The sequence below is a fragment of the Ammospiza nelsoni genome, chromosome 1 (genome assembly GCF_027579445.1).
Source record: "Ammospiza nelsoni isolate bAmmNel1 chromosome 1, bAmmNel1.pri, whole genome shotgun sequence".
In the NCBI taxonomy this organism is placed as follows: domain Eukaryota; kingdom Metazoa; phylum Chordata; class Aves; order Passeriformes; family Passerellidae; genus Ammospiza; species Ammospiza nelsoni.
The window spans coordinates 92,258,629-92,278,775 of record NC_080633.1 but is presented as its reverse complement, the minus strand read 5'-3'; the positions used below and the strand labels follow the sequence as shown (position 1 = coordinate 92,278,775).

At 39.9% G+C, this 20,147-nt stretch overlaps 1 protein-coding gene across 2 annotated transcripts in view; it reads left to right on the top strand.

The window, feature by feature from the left end:
• ELP2 (elongator acetyltransferase complex subunit 2) overlaps positions 1 to 13,440 on the top strand; it is a 37,906-nt gene extending 24,466 nt beyond the window's left edge. Inside the window, exons 14-22 of one of the 2 annotated variants that reach the window (XM_059469723.1) lie at positions 1,874 to 1,940; positions 3,511 to 3,606; positions 3,727 to 3,784; positions 7,392 to 7,464; positions 7,866 to 8,052; positions 9,632 to 9,753; positions 10,250 to 10,392; positions 10,927 to 11,040; positions 12,009 to 13,440. In XM_059469723.1, the coding sequence (XP_059325706.1) occupies positions 1,874 to 1,940; positions 3,511 to 3,606; positions 3,727 to 3,784; positions 7,392 to 7,464; positions 7,866 to 8,052; positions 9,632 to 9,753; positions 10,250 to 10,392; positions 10,927 to 11,040; positions 12,009 to 12,165 (1,017 nt within the window). In that variant the 3' untranslated portion in view covers positions 12,166 to 13,440. Of the gene's footprint in view, positions 1 to 1,870; positions 1,941 to 3,510; positions 3,607 to 3,726; positions 3,785 to 7,391; positions 7,465 to 7,865; positions 8,053 to 9,631; positions 9,754 to 10,249; positions 10,393 to 10,926; positions 11,041 to 12,008 lie in introns of both variants that reach the window. The other variant, XM_059469712.1, reaches the window with a different exon arrangement.
• The last annotated feature ends 6,707 nt before the right edge of the window (positions 13,441 to 20,147 follow it).

The window sequence follows — 20,147 nt, the reverse complement described above, 5'->3', positions numbered from 1 at the left end:
GTATTTTTATGGTGTTGTTAGATGAAACGGGTTCTATCTGAAACCAAACAAGACACTGTGTCAAAAGATTGAAAAGAGTGTGGGTAAATTTTAGGTAACTCAAACCAAAGCAGACCGCTGTGCACACTTGGAGATGAAGCAAACAATAAAGCCTGTTGGTGTATTTTCCCTTAATTTAAGAGTGTAGTAGTCTTGCCTAGTTCTAATTATTGTTGTGTGGTTATGTGTTGGTATTACTTTTTCTTTTTTTTGCAATTGCATGCTTGAAATAGCATAAAGATTTCAGCACTATTTTTAGTTCTTGCATACAAATATTTATAAATATGTACTTGCTTTATTTCCTATTGGCATTTGAAATTTTCTTTACATTCCAGTTCTTAGTTGTGGGTATGTCAGCTGTCTTGTGCTGCTATCCTTTGTTTGCTCCCCATTTGCATTAAGGTCTAATTCTGATTTTGTCTGCATTTGGTGGAGCAGACCTCATTCAAGATAGTTGCCTCTGTACAGTGCCTTGCATGGTTTTTGGGTATCTCACTCAAAAGCAGGGCTTTTTGTGCAGTTTCTCAGAGATGGATTAGCCTTTCCATTTAATTTAACAGTTGAAATATCTGGGATAGAAATAGAATCATTTTCGATAGCAAGAAGTAGCTGCTTAGTGATTTAATTCCACAAGACTTCGTAAGCATTTGCATAATGACCATTGTACAAATAATATTGTGCTTTTATAAGGGTGGCAGATGTCATTATTTTACTTTATTTAGACTTTTCTTATTGGCTCTTCCTCTGAGTGCTGTTTTTTGATTCATATCATAAAATGTTTCACATGGGCTTTGGTTAAAGAGGGAGGCTTTATGAGCTCTAATTATACAGCTGCTTTTAAATAGATTTCTTGAAATTGTTTTCTGTGAAAGCTTTTTATCACTGAAGTGGGGAAGCTTTTTCTTAATATGGCTTAAATGCCTTCCCCAAAAAAGTATCTGAAACCAAAAAACAGTTTTATATTCTAAAAGGGTTGAATAGGATTATATTCAGTTCAAATCCATAGGTTTGTATTATACTTTGGGTTGTAATGAGGTACCATTTTTGTTTTAGAGGCCTTATGCTTGTCTGGGTCTCTGATGCATTTTCTCATCTAATTATGAACATTTAAGTACATTTTACGCTGTCACCTAAAATATTGATTTAATTCAGTAAAACGGTCTCTCTTTGATCTTTCCTGATACCATAAGGAAGTGGGTTTACAGCTATTAAATCTTTTTTTATCTCTACACAAAGGTCCCCAAGTTCACTTATCCTTTCTAAACTTCTACTCTTTTCCTGTACCATTATGGAAGTATTTTCTATCTCATGATTTGTCCTTCCCTTGTGCTGCTTTAAACAGACACGTATTGCAGCCACATCTCAGTACTATTTACTGAGCTGTGTTTCAAGTTGTGGTCACAGGCAGTCACCCTCTGTTCTCTTTTCCAAAATGCTGCTTTATTATTTCACTTCAGAACAATGATTTCCCAGTTCTATTGTGTTAAAAACTGCAGTGCTCTCAGTTAATAGATTAATTGTCATGTATGTGCTAGAATAAATATAATTGTGGAAGAAAACCTGCAATTAGTGTTGAAGAAAATCCTTGAGCTGGGGCCTTAGAAAAGCACTTTTTTGTTGGTTGTTTTTTTTTTTTCCTTCTCCCCTTCCTGCCGGAGTACTGGTCTTTTTTTGTCCAGGGTATGTTCTAGACAAGAATTTTTCAAGGTGCCCCCTTCACTTCTCTAGAAAACTAACTGTAGAAACTCTCAGGGATTCCTTAAGCTGTGGCCTTTGAAATCCAAGCCTATGTGACAATCTGTGTGTAACCTTTCTTTTTTCTTTAATTCAGCAGTCATCTGATCTTCCAGAAGGTGCAACTGTGCCAGCTTTGGGATTATCCAATAAAGCTGTTTTTGAAGGTATTGCTAGTGAGAGATAATGGTTGTGGTGTTTCATGTGGAAACTTTATTTAAGGGATTGTTTTAGTGTACATATTAGGTCTGTAAGTGTAGTCTTGACTGCAAGTTCAGAATCTAGAAATAAAATCGTGCAAAGCGTTTATTTTTTTGCTAGCACCTAAACATGGTGTTTTAAAGTAAAAAACACAAGTAAGAATATTAGTTAGCCAACAGTAGCTAATATCTTGGAGAGGCAGTGGAGATTACATTGTGGGGAAACAGGGAAGGAGGGACAGACATCTCCCTAGAATGATAAAAAGTATTTTCTTGATGCTGGGAATGAGATCAGCGATCTCGTTTTTCATAAAGCCTCTGGTAAAAATGCACTATAGTGGAATGTACAAATTAGGTCAGATCTGGTTTTTTTCTCTGCCTAAAGCTTTATCAGAAGGTGTGATCTACAAAAGGAAGCATTTTAATAAGCTTCGTCTCTCAGGTCTTCAATGGCAATATGCCAAATTTTCCTAAATAATTTGTAGAGAAATAACAACTTAGTTGTACTTCAAATAACTTGTAAATATATTTTGGCAAACTTTTTTTTCTCCAGCTAACTCATGAGGTCTTCCAGTGAGAGGGGGGAATAAAACCTCCTTCTTCTAGATTGTGGCCAGACACAGAATAACTAATTTCCTTTGACTTCATGTCAAGGAGGCAGCTCAGCAAATAGAACTTCCCTGCATCATCCACCACTGCTCACACAATGCTGTCAGCATTGGTGGCTGGGAATTAAAACACCACAGATGTGATCTCACTTACTCTGCAGAGGAATCTTCTGGTGATCAGTGGTCTCAGATGAATGGTGCTCATTTCATTTTTAAAGAGAGCAAAGATGGGATGAATGAGAAGATAGTCTTTGCTTTGCTTTTTCTGTACCTTCTTTTTGAAACTGCTGTGTTTGAGAGGTACATTTGGCAAAAAGTTAGATTCTATCTGAGAGGAACTGTTCCCCATCTCTGTAACTTTTTCTTAATGCCTTCACAATGAAAGTCAGAGTTGAATTTTCACTTACAATTAACTAGTTATGGTTACCTCTGATACTTTTGCTTAAAGCTAAGGACTGAGCCCTCAGCATTTTTGCTCAAGTTTGCAAGTTATAGCTATACCTGCTCAAATATAGGTTTCCATTTAGTGATCTACATCAAATTTAGGAACTCATCACTTGTATCAGAGATTTTTGTCTTAAACTTTTCAAGTACAGAAAGAAAGGTTTAACACTGGGGAAACACAGGTTGAACTCTGGTGACTGCTTTGCTCAGTGAAATTCTTTTTAGGAATCTCTGAAAGATTGTGCTGATGGAGAGAGGTCAGTTTCAAAATGAAGGTTAGAGTATTATTTTTTTTTAAATCTTCTCATTCTCATATGCACTATAATAACCAGCTTCTAGGATTCAAATTATTATACTCTGCAAGCAGAGAAACCTAGTTTCAACTACTTGTATAAATATAGATGTTTTTTACTTGTATAATAAATCCTCATATTTTCCCTCCTTTCTAGTATGTTCTCTAGCTAATGAAGTCTTTATTTTAATAGGAGATATGGCTATTCAACCAGATGAGGATGAAGAATCACTGAATACCATTTCAAATCAGTATCCAGAGGTTTATTTTCAACCCTTGATCCTTACAGGTATGAGAATTATTCCTGTTATACGTAATAGAGAATGAGGTTCATTGAATATAAACTTGAAGCATTATTTAGCTGATTTGAAAAAACCCAATTTGAATAGGCTGTACAAATCTTTTTCAGAACCTCCACCAGAGGATCACTTGCTGCAGAATACCTTATGGCCTGAAATTCAGAAGTTGTAAGTTTTATTTTTCCTTTTGTTCTTCGTTACAAAATTTCCAGAAAGCTCTTGCAGCATGTTAATGTAGCCTAGTCTTGTAACTCCTCCTGTTGTACTATGTCGTTTGACTTTGTGTGTACTGTATTGCTTGTAAAATAAATAAATTATATATATATATATATATATAAAAATTAGGAAACAGTGAAGAAAATGGCAATTAGAAATGATGTGTCACACTTTTATTTTAGTTGGTTGTTTCTCCTTAAAGCCTTATATATACTGAAGTTCTCTCTGTGTAAGGAGCTTTCTGCTGCTTTCCACTTCATGGCGTGGGCTTGCAGATGTGGTGTGGAAGTAGAGGCTGAGGCATCCATGGACGAGTTTACCCCTAACTCCTGTCAGAGTTGTAAGGTGCAGTAGATGGAGCCAGCAGCACTCTAGTGTGTCTAGAGGTAGAGCAAAGTGATAAGTGTTGAGTCAGATGGTTACAAGGCTGGTTTGAGTACTGAATGCTCACAGAGTGATTGTCACTTGCAAAGATAATGGAGTTACATGGCCATGATAATTGTTTTGAGGTTGCAGCGTTTTAGAATTCTTCAGCTGTGTTTTCTTCCTTTTCTGAAATTCACAACAATTTTCACTTGATTTATTAAGGATCCCAGTAACATGAGGCTACGCTTTCAAAATCTTTAATGTTTTGGTATTGAAGTATAGCACAAAGAAATTGAATAATCTCAATCTCTTGTGGTTTTATTTATCTGAATCTCATGAAAGGGCTCTCAGACTGGAACAAGAAGATTGTTGAGCCTTTGCTGATGGTTAAAGTCACCACTTTTGTTAGGAAGGAACATTACAGTTACATTACCAGCTTTGTGAGGAAGGAAATAAAAAGCTTTGAGAAAATGCTCTGCAGCTGGCTTCATTGAACCGAGAGGGAAGTTCTGTGGGAGTTCATCTTTGCCTTCAATTGGGCTGTAAATCTGATTTGAATGCTTTTAAGCTCTGTTACTATGTTTGTACTCAAGAATGATTTTAGGAGGAAAGCCAGTGGATGTTATACCATACCTGCACATTTTGTAATTTCTAACTGTTACTTTAACTGTTTCTTCTGTGCATTCTATGGCTGCTAATGCACTCACATAAATAGATTGATAAGGGATGTTTAAGTAGTGAAAAGGAGCTAAGGCCAAAATTCTTCATCATTTGTCTTTGACATTTCACTAAGTGTAGTGGGACATTAATATTTTATACTCTGCTATGGGAGTACTGCTTATCTGCCTTTATATCCTGCATTCATTAAAATAACTCTGTTTTATGACAGTCTTCAGATGACTTTTATCTGAGCAGTTTTTTCTGGTTTTAGAGACACAGCTAATGATATAGATCATTTTATGCAAGAGCAACAAGATGTAAAGCATTCATAGACTTTCAGATTTTTTGGTCTGAGTAATCTTGAAAGAAGTAACATGAAATCACATAATGTAGATTTCAAGTTGCCATAGCAGCAGAAGAACAGTGTGAGGCACTGACTTGCTAAAAATAGCTTGTTTGTCATTGACATTTGTGTGTTCCTAGCTCTAACTTGACACCAAATTTTGAAGGATTAGTGTTGGGTTTTACAAAGTGTTTGCTTGAGGAGGTTTTAGTATGAAGAACTGGCTGAGTTTTTTACATAATATAATAACTTTAAAAATATGGTAAATCTTGTGAGAATATGCTAATTTTTATCCCCTTGGAAAATTATCATGCAGTATGCTGAGATTAAAGCTTGAGTGATGACATAAATATATATGTTTGTATGTACGTACATTTCATGTAATACACTTGGGAGTTGGAAGAAATCCTTTTTACACTAGAAAATTACTGTATTAATTTGTCTGGACACTTGAAAGTCCATTCAGTCTAACTGTGCGTTAAAAAATGCTGTGCATTGTACAATGCTGAGGCAAAATTGCCTGTGGTTGAAAAGATAATTTCATTATTCATTCATGCGGTTACTTCTCTCCATTGTGAACCTTTATTTGGTGGTGTACTATGTAGTGAAGAGATCAGATTTTATTTATGGGATCAGAGGATGGGACTGTATTGTAGCTCCTATGCTGTCAAGGTTCATATACACTTCTTTAAAACAGCATCTCCTGTTGCCAATAGCTTAATTCTCTTTACTGGAGACAGCGATGGTCTATACAGCTGCTGGTCTGACCTAGGATAGTTCTACTCATGTAATTTTGCAAGAGAAAATATTTTGTGTTTTCTGTTAATTTAGTAAGAATGGTTACATTTTGACATTTCAATTTAGCAAAAGAATCATTGCATGCAGAAGCTTGAAATCAACTGCTCTTCAAATACTACTTTTAGGAGATTAAAACCTAAACAACTGAGGATTTGTTTCACAGGTTATTTTCCCATCATTGAATTTCAGGAAATGCATACTTTTGAGACAATAAATATTTTTTAGTTTTAGAAAATTGGCTTGCAGTGGTTTTCACTACAAAACAGTCTCCAGGAATGTGCTTTAAAAGTAAGCATTATGATAAAACTCCTGCTAGTGGCAAATTAAGAGTAAGACATGCAGTAGTACCTTTGTCATTCTAAATACACTCAAATTCACAACTTATCATTTCACTTAGGGGTACACACCAGTCCCTCCCCTGTTAAAAGGTCCAGGCATAGTTACATTTCATAAAAGCCAATGCATTCCCAGTGTTCAGACATGGCTTTGGCAGTCTGTTAAAGGGATATGCCCAGCGATGTTGCTTCGGACTTGGTTCAACAGATTCAGACAGTAATTTGTCATTTAAGGCTGTTGTGGCTGCCAGTGAAATCCAATGAACATCAGTCCCATGTAAGAAGTTAACACTGCTGACCAAGGAGTTTATTAAGAGAACTGCCTATCTCTTCAGATCTAGGAGAATCATAGGAAACCATCTCACCCCACTGAGCTGATACTTGTCTACTGGAGGTTACACCTCCCATTTTACTTTACTTCCAATCTTTTTTGTGACTGATTTTAATTTGTGTTAGTCCGTATGGAATTTCCCCTTATTAGTTAAATACCAGTCCGGATATGTGAGCTTGGATTTCAGCAGAACTCATGTGAAGACTGATTAAAAAATGTAATTCTGGAGAAGGCTAGAAATTTTGGGGTTTTACAGAGGTTTTATTTCCTTTTCTAACATTTCCTTTTAGTTCAGAAATCTTCTTGCCATATTTCACAGAATAGGCATCCTTTGAGTGTGTGTTTGTGACATATTTCTTCAGTGGTTTTCAAATATGTGGCTTATGATTTTTATCAGTAGTGTGAAAATTGCTTTTTAAGAAAATAGGGATACATTAAATGCTGCTTTAATCTGCTTTGTTAATCATTAGGGTGGCTTTTGCAGTGCTGGTGCTCTAGGACTATGGAATGGGCTGGGGAGATTTTTCTGTAGCCAGTTTCTAATGGAAAAAATTGTGCAGATGCTTAAACTGAAAGCTGAACAAATTGTTTGGGATGTGATACAGAAACAGTGGTGAGAAGTTCCTGGCAGGTGCCTTTCATTTTTGAAAAGGGATTTAAATTAGTATAACAACATACTGCAAAAATTATTGTGATGTGTTAAATCTGTTTTCACGTGTGTTTCAGATATGGACATGGATATGAAATTTTTTGTGTTGCTTGCAATAATTCAAACACTCTAATTGCCTCAGCGTGTAAGGTAAGAAAAGATTCTAGCACCACCTAGTGAAAAGTGCTGTCCAGTTTCTAGGGTTGAATCCTCTTCTTTCTCACAAAATGTGAAAGATTTTGTGTAAGTGACAGTTGGCTTGCAAAGGTGAGGGTGAATTGCCAATGAGTTATTATTCCTACATTGTGTGTGATTCATTTGAAGATATTAGTAAGATAAATCCTAAGAAATACGGGTCTGAAATGTTTTCTTACTGATATATTGTCAGCATCAGAAGAAAGTAGGGAAACAATGTTGAAACTTCCCAGAGGAAAGCTGGGTCTTACTGGATTGCAAGCCTAAAAACAAGCTAATATCTTACTACTTTGAAATGTGTGACTTTTGTACTTGCTCTCATTAATTCATACTGATACTGTTTTCCATCCACCCAGGCTTCCAAAAAAGAACATGCAGCAATTATTTTGTGGAGCACTACTTCTTGGAAGAAACTGCAGACTTTGTCTTTTCACAATCTGACTGTTACTCAGCTGGCATTTTCTCCTGATGACAGCTTTTTACTGGCTGTTTCTAGAGACAGGAATTGGTCACTGTGGAGGAAACAGGATTCCTCAGAGTCAGGTAAGATGTGAAAAGGATATATGCATTTGTAGACTTGGCAGTTTGTTCAGTATTTTTGGCTGCAAAATATTTGAAAGAGAATTGATAAAATATTTTAATGGACATTTTGCTTGAAACTTTGGAGAATTATTAGTGTTGTAGGGTCTTGTGAATTTAAGAAATGCAATTAATATGTGGAAACATAAAAAGGAAATTAAAATGCAGAGAAGAATATAGTCAGGCTTTAGATGGTGTTTAATTGATGGATGTAATGAAGTCCTCGTGCCTCCTGCGTGTGATTGTACGTTTGACTTACTGAAATCAAGCACACAAGCTGAACTTCAGATTGGCATTCTGTCAAGGAGAGCCTTCGTTGCAGAGTTCTGTTCAGGCATAGCCAGAAGGTTCAGTGCTGCACCCATATCCTGCACAAACTGCCTTGTCCCTGCTTGCATGGCCTGACCCTTTGAGACTTCTGACAGGATTAATCTGTGTCTTTGGTGTGGCTTTCTGATAATCCTACACCATTGATTAATTTGACTAGAACTGGCTATGTCTGGAAAAAGAGCTGATTGTAAGGACTCAGTTGACTTTCTCATTTAGACTTTGAGCCTTGCAAAATCATGAGGAGATTGCTATTGAACACTTTAATAGAATCCTAGAACAGATGCTTGTGCTGAAAGCGATTATCATTGCACTCTTGGCTTAATAGCATAGAAACACTGCTGGGCTCTATAGAATGTTCCTAGAGACTTGGCAATGAGTTTTGGCCCCTTCAGACAGTGTCCAGTTGTATCCTGGCTTGAATTTCTGTTCTATTCAGACTTCTATTCTAAAGCCTGGCATATTGTCTACAGTAGTTACACAATGGTTCAGGATAAGGATCATGAATACTCATAGCAAGTAGAGGAAATCCTCTTTTCATCTGTTCATCAATAACCCTTCTGTCTACAAATAACATCATTATCAATGTAAAGCAAAACTGCTGCTATTGGCATCCCAAGAAATGGTTATTTAAAGTCTGTGCTCCAAAATGACAACCTTTTCTACTTAGGAAAAGCATTCTCATTTACTGATCTGCTGACCAGATATAGTGCCTGATGGTATACATGCTGAAATATGAGCTTGTCTCTTTGGGAACACATTAATCTTTACAATTGGACCATTATGTTTTGACAGTTGGGACTTTACTGGTAAATAGGAGCTTTAGTGAAATTACTGGGGAAATGTGAACACAAGGTAAATGTTGCACTATTCAAAAACTTCTGAAGTCAGTGTTCTTAAAAAAACTTGATAGACATAACCTGAAGGTATTCTACTTAAATTCTTCTGAAAAAGAAATTTATTTAAAAGATTGAATTGTTCCTACTGCTTTAGGGCTATGAGGTCTTACTGATACGGTCTTGAACAGGTGCTAGTTATCACTGTCGTAAGTGCTGGAAAAAGCCTCATATAGTGGTAAGTATTCTCAGTTGCTTTAAAGATGAGTGGAATAATGTCAAAGTATTCTTGCAGTTCTGACATAGAGTTTAGTAAGAGTAACAATCACTTTTAATATGTAAAGCAGTTGAAACAAGGCTTTTTCCTCTTTTTATTCCAGGACCAGTCTTCACTTGCTGTGCATACACAGATAAAAATACAGCTGTTCACAGTCGAATCATTTGGTCCTGTGATTGGACACCAGACAGCAAGTATTTTATTACTGGCAGTCGGGACAAAAAGGTAATTAATGTTAAAGAAATTTAGAAAGCCCAGGGTTGTTTTAAACATCTTTTAGAATAACAAACACTGTATTCTAATGAGCCTCTATTTTATATATACACAACAATCTTATTGCATGTATTAGCACAGAAATCAGTGATACGTTCATAAGCTAAATAAAGTGCTTGAACATGTATATACAAGACTGTGTGCTGCCAGTTGGACATTCTCCCTTCTTTTTTCATGCAGTGAGACAAGCATATGTCACATAATTCTATGGGTCTCGAATTTTTCTTTAACTTTCATAACAGAATCTGGTTTTGTTGTCAGTAACTTTCATTAAATCAGACAGACTGCCTACAAAGTTGAATCTTTGTAGGTAGAGGGTGTTTTTACCATTTTTAGGGTCATCCACTGTGCCTTGAAATTATTTTAATGAAGTTATTCCTTATGTTTTTGTATGTGCATTTACAAGAAGATTGAAGTGGAAGTTCACAGATGATGCTTCTTCTTACAGGTCATTATCTGGGGGCAGTGTGATTTGCCAGTGATTACTGAAGGGAATGAGCTGGATGCAATCAAGCCTTGTTCAACAGTGCTGGATGCTGGGGATTCTGTGACTGCTGTTGGTATCAGCCGTGTGCTTACTCCTGATGGAAGGTATTGCTGGTTTTCTGTAATGTCATTTTGTGTTTAATCTGAAATTAGTATTTATCCCTTTAGTCAACTAGTTTCCTGTGGCTAAACAGCTCCCTAAATCTACTTGTCAATTGTTTTGACCATTCTTTAACAGAATGACCTCTACTTTTTTTCTTTCCTAGCCACCTTTTCAGGTGTATGGTGACTTCTCCAAGCAGTGTAATGAGAAAAATGGAAGTGGGAGAGGGGAGGGAGAGATGCATGGACACATCTGAAACACATTAATTCTTCCAAAAATATTGACTGATCTGATGTTGTGATAGCCTCCTTATTTTTTCCTAACCAAATATATGTAGCAGGTCTCTGCTTTGCTAATTTTTTTGTGAAGCAGCTTGGATGTATTAATTTTTTTCATGGAAAAGTAAATACTGATTTAAAGGGCAAGGTGCAACAACAGTGCTTGAGTGCTATTCTTTCTATCCTGCATTAGAACTGACCTCACTGAGCTGTCTACTGTAATTTCTAATGAAATGAATGTAATTATTCTCTTGATAGATACATTGTTGCAGTAGGCCTAGAGAATGGGAAGATTATCTTGTACACATGGAAGCAAAGTGGGAAAGAACCAGCACTGGCGGACTGGACCACAGGTGTTGAGATAGATAACAGGTATGTCTTTTGAAGTGAGTTAGGAGCAATGAAATACTATTCTTCAGACTAACAGTGCTGGAGTTCTGTTCTTACAGTATAAAATATATGAATCTAGTTTATTTCTATATCAAAAACTGTTATCATTTTAGGAAAAGTTTGATCCCTGAAAATTTAAAGATGTCTTGAAGCAAAACCCAGAAAGAAAAATATTATTTATTTAGATGTGTTAAAAAACCTTCCAACAAATATGAACAAAAACCAGAGGGGAGTTAAATGCCAAAATACCTCATGCCATGCAAAAGCTTTGAGAAGTATTACCCTTTTTGGCCTACTTAAAAAAAAAAGATTTACCTTTAGTCATAAATATGATGATAAAAAATAGTGATAAGAGAGTGGAAAGGATTGCTGTCTGTGTACATCAGCAAAACACTTAGGAGTGGATGACAGCAAGCTTTGGTGGGCAGCTTCCAGCAGAAACCATTGGAGTGACAAGCTGTATGTGGGGCTGCTGCAGTGACAGCTAGAGAGACTCTGGAGAGACTTGGAATGTTTCACTTGAAGCACTCCCCTGGGTTCTTCTGTCACACACTGGCATTGATAGTAACAGAAATGGAAGTTAATGGTGACTTTGGCCTGTGTGTGCTTGCAGTGAATGGGAAAGAGACACCAGATAACAGGAAATTGCAGGCTGAAAGCCAGAAATCTGTCATATCTAAGTAACTGAGATACTTGACCTCCAGCTTAATGTGGTAAAACTGAAAATCAATAGCTGTTTGAATTATTGATGAGTGAGAGGATAAAATGTCATTAGTGTTAATGACCCTACTTAATAAGAACTTAATACCTGCTGGTTGTCACAAGTCAGTTTTTCCTCAGTTGGTAGTGTTAACTGAAGAGTACTAATTACAGGAGTGTTGATGTTTACTCTCACGTGCCCAACTGTGTTTAACATTTTGCAGTTACGTATGGATTTCTTTTTATTGCAGCCAAAGCCATGCTCTTGCTGTGAAGCGCTTGTGCTGGAGACATCACGCAGGCAGAGCTGGACATAATGATGAGAGCAGCAGCAAGTGGTTGCAGCTTGCAAGTTGTGGAGCTGATCACTGTGTTAAAATATTCAATGTCAACAGATTTGGTCTTTAGCAAAGACAGCAGGCCTGTTTGTGCCAAACATTCACAACATTTTATTTCAACTTTTAGCCACTTGGATTATTAAATTTTCTATTTTCTGCTGTGGAAAATAAAGTATCTTACATGTAACTTATTAAAGCAGCTTTAGTGGAAGTTTGAAATATCAAATATTTTTCTAATCCTGCAGTTCTGGGGATATGAAGTATATGTTTTGTTTGGTGAGTATCCTGAAACTGAGGGATGGGAGGTGGGGTAGGGCATGGGAGGATAATGAGAGAGCTTTGTTTGCTGTGAACTCGAAGGGTAAGTGGGAAGCTGCTGACACTTTGGCACTTCTGTGCTTGAGATTTCACTTGGAGTGCTGAATTTTTTTTATTTCCTCTTGCTATTAAAGTTAACTCTTGGTGGGCCTGCCAGTGCTGCCAGTGTGTGTTCAGACATGTGCAGCCAGAGGTCAGGGTTAAACATGGAACTTTCTCTGATTGCCTTTGAATATGTATTAGAGCTCTGGTCCAAGTCTGAGGCAGCCTGACTCTGGAAGGAGTAGTTTGTATTCAGATGCTTGGGCAGTCCTGCTTGCTTTTATTCCCTTATTCTGCTTTGCAGGGCTGAACTCATACTTCTTGGTCAGGTGGGGCTTAAAGCTGAACTCAGAGACCGCTTAAATCTTCTGGTGTCTCCCCTGTGAGCCCTCTCTGAGCAGAGTGTGATAGAAGACCCACCTCTGAGACTGTTGGAGGGCTGTCCTCTACAGTTCAGACTGGAAAAGCTTATGGATATCACTAGGCAGGAGCTAAAAGGAGGCAGCCATTCCTTACAATGCCTTTGGGCTCTTCCTGACTTTTGAGGGCTCCTTCTTTGCTCTTGTGAAAACAAGTTAACTTGGCTGTCTCATAGTGTAATTTGAGTGCTGAGAGACTGAGAGTACTTCAGAAAGACTTCATGTCAGCAGGTCTATATCTGGTTCCAAAGTCTAACTTAGAAATTAGTTAAACTTTGAGAGTGAAGTTGTTATTCCAGAACTGCTTGCTACCTGTAAGTGGCAGTGCAGAGGTAACTGGAATTAACTTTCTACTGTTTTGGATATTTAGATTAAGAGTGTAGCTCTTTCAGAGTGGGCTATATTGTCTTCAGAGTAATTATGGTTTATGCCTTGAAAGGTTTTGTATTTTAGCTCTTTATTTTCAGTTCTGTTTTCAGCCATTAAAAAAACCAAACCCATTCTTTAAAATGGGGGCAGGAGAATAATAAAAGACTTATTTAATAAAGATAATTTGCTACATTTTACTTGTGGTACCCAGTGCTTTCCTTACATGAGTGCTTTAGCATTCAAGCATTTGAGTATTGTATTTCACTTGTCTGGGAATTTCAAAGCAACTATATCCTGACAAGGGAAGGACATAACTTATCACTCATGAGGTTTCAAAAAGCTGCCAAAAGTGGGTCTTTATTCTGTGTCACAATTGTAATCTTGTATCTTAAAATTTGATGATAATACTGCACAATTCTTTTCAATAATAGTATATCTTGTTATGTGGCCACTTCTGGGTATAGTTGACAATGAAATATCATATTGGTTGACCCTCTCTTTTATTTAGTAATCCACTCCATTGCCCCTGGGACTTGGGGAACATTCATTCACATTCATTGTTCCAGCTTTAAATGCACCAGATTAGTCTGTTGGTCTCTTAAGTCTAAATGTTTATAATACACACTTTAAATTTTCAATTAAGTTAGAGGTTAGACACCTCAACATATGATTAATATTTTATGTATGGTATTACCACGACCTGTGTGGGTCGCAGTTGGTGAGAGAGAGACGGTGAATCTTGTATCTTGATCAGAAGGCTGAATTTATTAATATATGATATAATACATTATAATTATACTAAAAAGAATATAGAGAGAGGTTTGCAGAGCAGCTAGCTAAGCTGAGAAGAGATAGAAAAGAACCCACAACAAAGTTGTGGCCAAGGACTCAGTCCCCTGGCTTGAACTGGTGATTGGCTCTTAATTATAAACATAGAAAATGAGCCAATCAAGGTGAATCCTATTGCATTCCACAGCAGCTGATAATAATTGTTTACCTTCTCTTCGGGGGCCTCTGGCTCCCGAAGACACAGAAATATGAAAGGAAGGATTTCTGTGGAGAAATGTCTGCGACATCTCACCTTTCTAAATTGTATAAAAATAAAAGAAAAATGCTGATGTGGAATGAACAGGAAATTCCTTCACCTATAAAATATAGAATACTAATAATTCACTAAAACAATCCTACAGTATAAGAAAATTGCAAGAAACAATGCAAAGAGAATTCAAGTCCATGCAGCTGAGTTTCAGGAACAGTCCATCAGCTGAAGTTGTTTCTTTTGGACATCTGAGAGTCCTTTTTGGTCCTGAAACAGCATAACACAATTTTAAATAATTTGAAACAATTTGAACAATTTTTAGAATGTCCTTTTCTGGCCCTTCAGTGCTTCAGCACTTCAGAGCTGCTGCCCGCCTATTTTCAATCTTTTTTATTTAATTTTTAAATTTTTTAAAGCAAAAGAGCAGAAGCCGAGCAGAGCAATGCCAGAGAAGGAAAGGCCCTGGGGGCCCTGGCCCATACTGGACCAGGAACCCCAAAACTGGCTCACACAGGGGGACCCGGACCGGTAGGACAAACCAGAACCCCTAGAAACACAAGGAGGCCAAATGATGGCCCTGGCCCAGGAACCTCCTGAGCCCAGCATCCCAGGCCAAACCCATAAGGAAGGCTCTGCATTCCCGCGGGCCTGAACCTTGTTGCCAGCACAATGGCAGCACGGGTAGTGAGACGCTTCCTTTCCCCTAAACCACTGAGGCATGCCAGCAGCAGGGAAATAGAAGCTGCCCCGAGAATCTTCATCTCGGATCTGGGAATGTTTGTTTCCCACAGCATCATGGCACCACCCCCACTGGGCTGGGGACCAAAGGCAAAACTTTCGGGAGCCCCCTCCCCCTCGCCGCTAGGGCACAAGAGAGGCGGCGGCCTCTATGGGACAATCCCCGAAAAACCACCCCCCAAACCGCCGAGCTTGAAAGCCGGCAGCCGGACTGCCACAACAGTGAGCTGGCGGGCAGCCCCTGCTCCACTGAAGGAGAGACCAGCCTCCAGGGCGGCTGCTGGGACGTCCGGTGGAAGCAGCGGGGACGGAGCCGGAACCGGGGAGGGAGCCGGAACCGGGGGGGGAACCGCGCTGAGCGTGGGATCAGCCGCGGGCTGCTTCGAGGGTCCCGCAGGTTCAACTCCGTTTTCTGCTGCTGACTCTGGGGTCCTCTGCGGAGGCGCAGTCGCCGTCGCAGTGCAAACCGGCAGCAGCGGAGCTGGGAGAGACAGCGGAGTGTCGCCGTTGCTTAGCAACAGGTCAATCGGCGGAAGTGCTGTCTCTTCGGCCTTCTCCGACACAGGCTCTGGCGGGGGCAGGGAGGCCGGTGAAACCGCGGGCGGGACCTCCTGGAGAGGCGGAGACGGGATCTCCTGGAGTGACGGCTCTAGCAGGGCCGTGGAGGAAACCTCGGAGACCGGTGCCGCCCCCGTTTCTGAAGGCGGAGTCTGAGAGGCCGGCGTTGGCTTGAGCGGCTGCTCCCATCCCCCCGGAGAGAGAGAAGGGGGGGAAGGAGAACACTCCATCTGAGCATGCTCCGGAGCAAGAGTAAAAAAAACTTCTTCGCGCCGCGAAGTTTCACCCCCCCCCCGCCGTGAAGCAGGGGGGGCTGGGAAGAAAAATGTCCTCCCCCACCGCGTCTTCTGCCAAAGGTGGTGGAAACGGAGCTTGGCCATAACAATTAGAGATCCACTGAAAACAAGCTGCTCTGCGTTTCAGGACAGGGAAAAGCTTTATAAATGCTGGGTAGATAGAAGGCAACACGCGTCCCTTACTGAAGACGCGCTGGATAATCGAGTCCATGCACTCCCAGACAAAAGCATCTAAAGCATATAAGACATCAGCAAAGAACCCAAAAAGCTTTGCCCATCGAAAGAATTCATAGATATCTGTTTTTGACAAAAAGAAACCGTCTTCCCTGCACCAATGTTTCCAGAGAGCTATTATTTTCTCCTCTGAAGGGGAGAATTGAATCTCTTCTGGCAAGGCATGGGTCTGCCATACAAACAGCCACAAGCTACGAAGGGCTGGTTCATCAGGGATAGAAAAGTGAACAGTACCTTTTGAAAGAGTCCAGCTTGCTCTGGCCAGCTCCACAGGTCTGCTGCTCTTTTCCATCATCTTTCCTGATGGTTTTCCAGAAGAAAGATTCTCTTTGTGGTCAGCCTTGGCTGTGAACTCTGTCCAAATCAGGATCTTCGGTTCTTCAGTTCCTGGCTTGAATCCACTTTCTGAGGTCACTTCAAAGCAACCCTCAAATGCCACACATACAGGATTTTTACCCAGTGCAGCAATTTTGCTCCTCTGGTCTTATCAGATTAATTTTTGCTCTTACACGAGGGGTCACCAGATATTACCACGACCTGTGTGGGTCGCAGTTGGTGAGAGAGAGACGGTGAATCTTGTATCTTGATCAGAAGGCTGAATTTATTAATATATGATATAATACATTATAATTATACTAAAAAGAATATAGAGAGAGGTTTGCAGAGCAGCTAGCTAAGCTGAGAAGAGATAGAAAAGAACCCACAACAAAGTTGTGGCCAAGGACTCAGTCCCCTGGCTTGAACTGGTGATTGGCTCTTAATTATAAACATAGAAAATGAGCCAATCAAGGTGAATCCTATTGCATTCCACAGCAGCTGATAATAATTGTTTACCTTCTCTTCGGGGGCCTCTGGCTCCCGAAGACACAGAAATATGAAAGGAAGGATTTCTGTGGAGAAATGTCTGCGACAGTATGGTACTCCTTTTGCTCACACATCACTTTGCTATGCATTTAGTAGGTGTGACTTTAATATACACCTTTGTCTTCTCATAAATCCACTCGTGTTTTCAAAATGTAAATCAGCATGTAAAAAATACTAAGGAATGAGCTGCTGTCAATGTACCTGGTGCTCTGAAATTCTCTGCTTGTTGTACAGTGCCACTGAAAATGGAGTTGAGAAAATTGATGGGATAAACTGAAGTTTTGAAAAGAACATTTTGTGACCTTTTGATACATTTGAGGTAAAGCCATCCCATGAAGATTTTAGATACATATTATGAGTATTTACTGGCTTTATGCTAAATTTGAAGAGACTTTGTGGTCAAAGATATGAACAAACTGTTTTATGTAATCATGCCTAAAGGAGGAGGATTATTTTGTCTTACACTAGAGGTGCATGTGACAAAGCAAGCAAGAAATGGCATGGGTCTTGTTTGTAACTAAAAACTATTGCGATTGTCCAAAGCAATCTTAAATCTTTCAGTCCAGGGTGCAGGTGTAGGCATCCTCAAGTCTGTATTGCACCAACAAGCCATGCTAACACTGACATTAGAGGCGAGTATGCTGTGGTGTCTGGTGGATGAGGAGGGCAAAACAAGCTCTTTGTGTAAACTGGGAGGATGTGGGATGCTGACCTTCAGCCCGAGGAGCTCCTACCTGGGCTCCACGTGGCAAGCTCCCTAAACACTGCTGCCAAGCTATTGATTGTGTTAATTCCTTCAGTTATGAAATGGCAAAGAAGGAGCAGGTTATGCATCATGCTAAGCCTTAAAAAAGTGCTATCCTGCTGTTTCTCTTGTGGGCTGAGACTTCAGAAGTAACTAGAGGCAGTTGAAAATTTCAAGGAAGTCAATTATTGAACTCTGAGCTATTGAAAGCATCGCTTTGGCAACTCTGACTAATCTCTGTTTTCCAAAATATTTAACGTGAAGAAATGAGAATGCTCCAAGGCTCACTGCCAACAGCAGCTAATGCAGAGATGAGGGAAGAGGAGGAAGCAGCTGTGTCCTCATTTAGACTCAAATCTCACTTTAAAGAAGTGGCTGTTAAAAATAAGGAAACTTTAAAATAACTGAAATGGGAAGCAAAAATATTACTTGCTCTGTTTTAAGGAGCATCTGGAGCTGTACAAAAGATGAGGCAAAATCACTGACGGGACAAAAATCAGAATTTGCCTTTTGTGTGCTGGAAGCTGGTGGAGGTGGGAGTTGTTGAGCACAGTTCAACAACTAGCAATGCCCCTCTACTGCTCTTTTATCAGCAGTCCTTATCAGGCTCTGCAGTGGTAGTTTTGAGGCAGCAGGGCAGGGCAGCCTGTTTACCCTGTGACACCCTTGACCATCCAAACATTGCCATTTTTGCCCTGTGCACTGGCACACCCTCAGACAGTTGTGGGATATCCTTTCAGAGACACTTTTCTCCCCCAGCCAGGAACTGCCTTTTTTTCCTATGCCAACCACCAGATTTCCCTCATCCTGCTTCTATGTTTGTAGGGAGTTGGGTGAGGCTATGGGCTCCCTTTGCCAGCCCCTGGTACTCTTGCTTAAGCACAGCTCTTGCTGCCACCCTGTGTGACAGGCTCTAGTGACTGTGTTTGAGGAGTTTGTGTTCAGTATCCAAACATTGTCATGTTATTTTCTGCAGCAACTCATCCTATGCTGTAATGCAATAATAAAGCTAGAAATGGCCTCTCTTTCTGGAGGGAGTTTAGGGCAGAGCATGTGACAAATCCCAGTGCTGTACCATAATAACGGGGCTAGCTCCAGCATCCTGGGGTAGCTCTCCCAACCAGACATGCCCTGGTCTTAAAGTCCTCAAGGAGAGCTGCTCCATGTAATTGATGTTTGCAGACTTAGTTGACATTACAGCTGCACAGATGAGGGGAGGTGTTGTGCCCAAGGTAATTGCTGGGTTACAGTGGTGTCACCCTTGTGCAGATTCCAGCAAATCACAGCTGAAATAACAAAGGATGCAGCAAACAGATTTTTTTTACTGCAGAGGATCTTTTCCCCTTGCCTCAAAAGCTTGTGCTCTCACTGATCTTGTCCTGCCTCATAGTCCTTTTTTTCTAAGGACTTTTCTCTCTTTATTCACCCCCTCTTCTGACAATACAATTTGCCTTCTTGGTCCCTTCTGCATTCCTGTAAGCAATCCTTATTTTCTCAACAGCCTTTTATCTCTTCCTGTTGTTCTTGTAAGATAATCCAATGCTTTCTAATACATGATCCTGGGAGAATTCAAGTGTATCAAGTATAACATCCTCTTGGTATTTTCCATTCAGCCTCCTGTGTCCCTGATTCTTCCTTTGCTAGGTTTTGGGCTTTTGGTGTTTACACAGCCTGTCCAGCAGCATTACCTCCTTTCTCCCTGACAATAAATTACTGGCATATGTGTGAGCAGCGTGCCCTCCTCCCTTGCTGAAGCATAAGCTCTCTAACTGCCAGTGGGGGGAACTTTTCTCCTCTGCAAAAATGAATTGACTGCAGTCTCCCCAAGGGAAGCTTTCCAAGTGCTTTTCAAGATAAAGCAATCGTTCTGTCTCTCTGTTTCATAATCTTGGAGAGTCTCCTTCCTGCGAGTTATCATATAAAGGTGTGCCTCTCTGAGAGAATGTCTGTACTCCACAGACACACTTTTTACAGTGTAGGAGCTTCCTGCTGTTCAAGTTTTTTCCTTTGACATGGCAGGCAGTCCTCTATTCAGTTCTCTGGATGCTACAAATTTTCACCACTGTCCACAGAGAGCACCGAGCTGCGACACTTGATTCTCTCTCTGCAGTGCAGGGAAGCTCCTGAGATGCCTGTAGGTTGCCCTGGGTAGTTCTTCAGGGTGGGTCTGTCTGACTTCAACAGGTGCTAAAATGTGATGTAGAAGCCTCCTGTGTGTGTTCTGGTCAAACTGCTGCTTCTTTGGTGTGTGCACACAATCTGTTTATATCAGAGACATTGTTGTGCCTTCAGTAACAGCTCCAGGTCACTAAGTCCATTGGGAATAGTTGAAGTGGGAGCTCCTTTACAGCTGGTGAGCATTGATTCAGGCTGGCAGACCACCCCTGTAGTTACATGTGCATGGAATGTAGGCCATTAAAGGTAATAAAA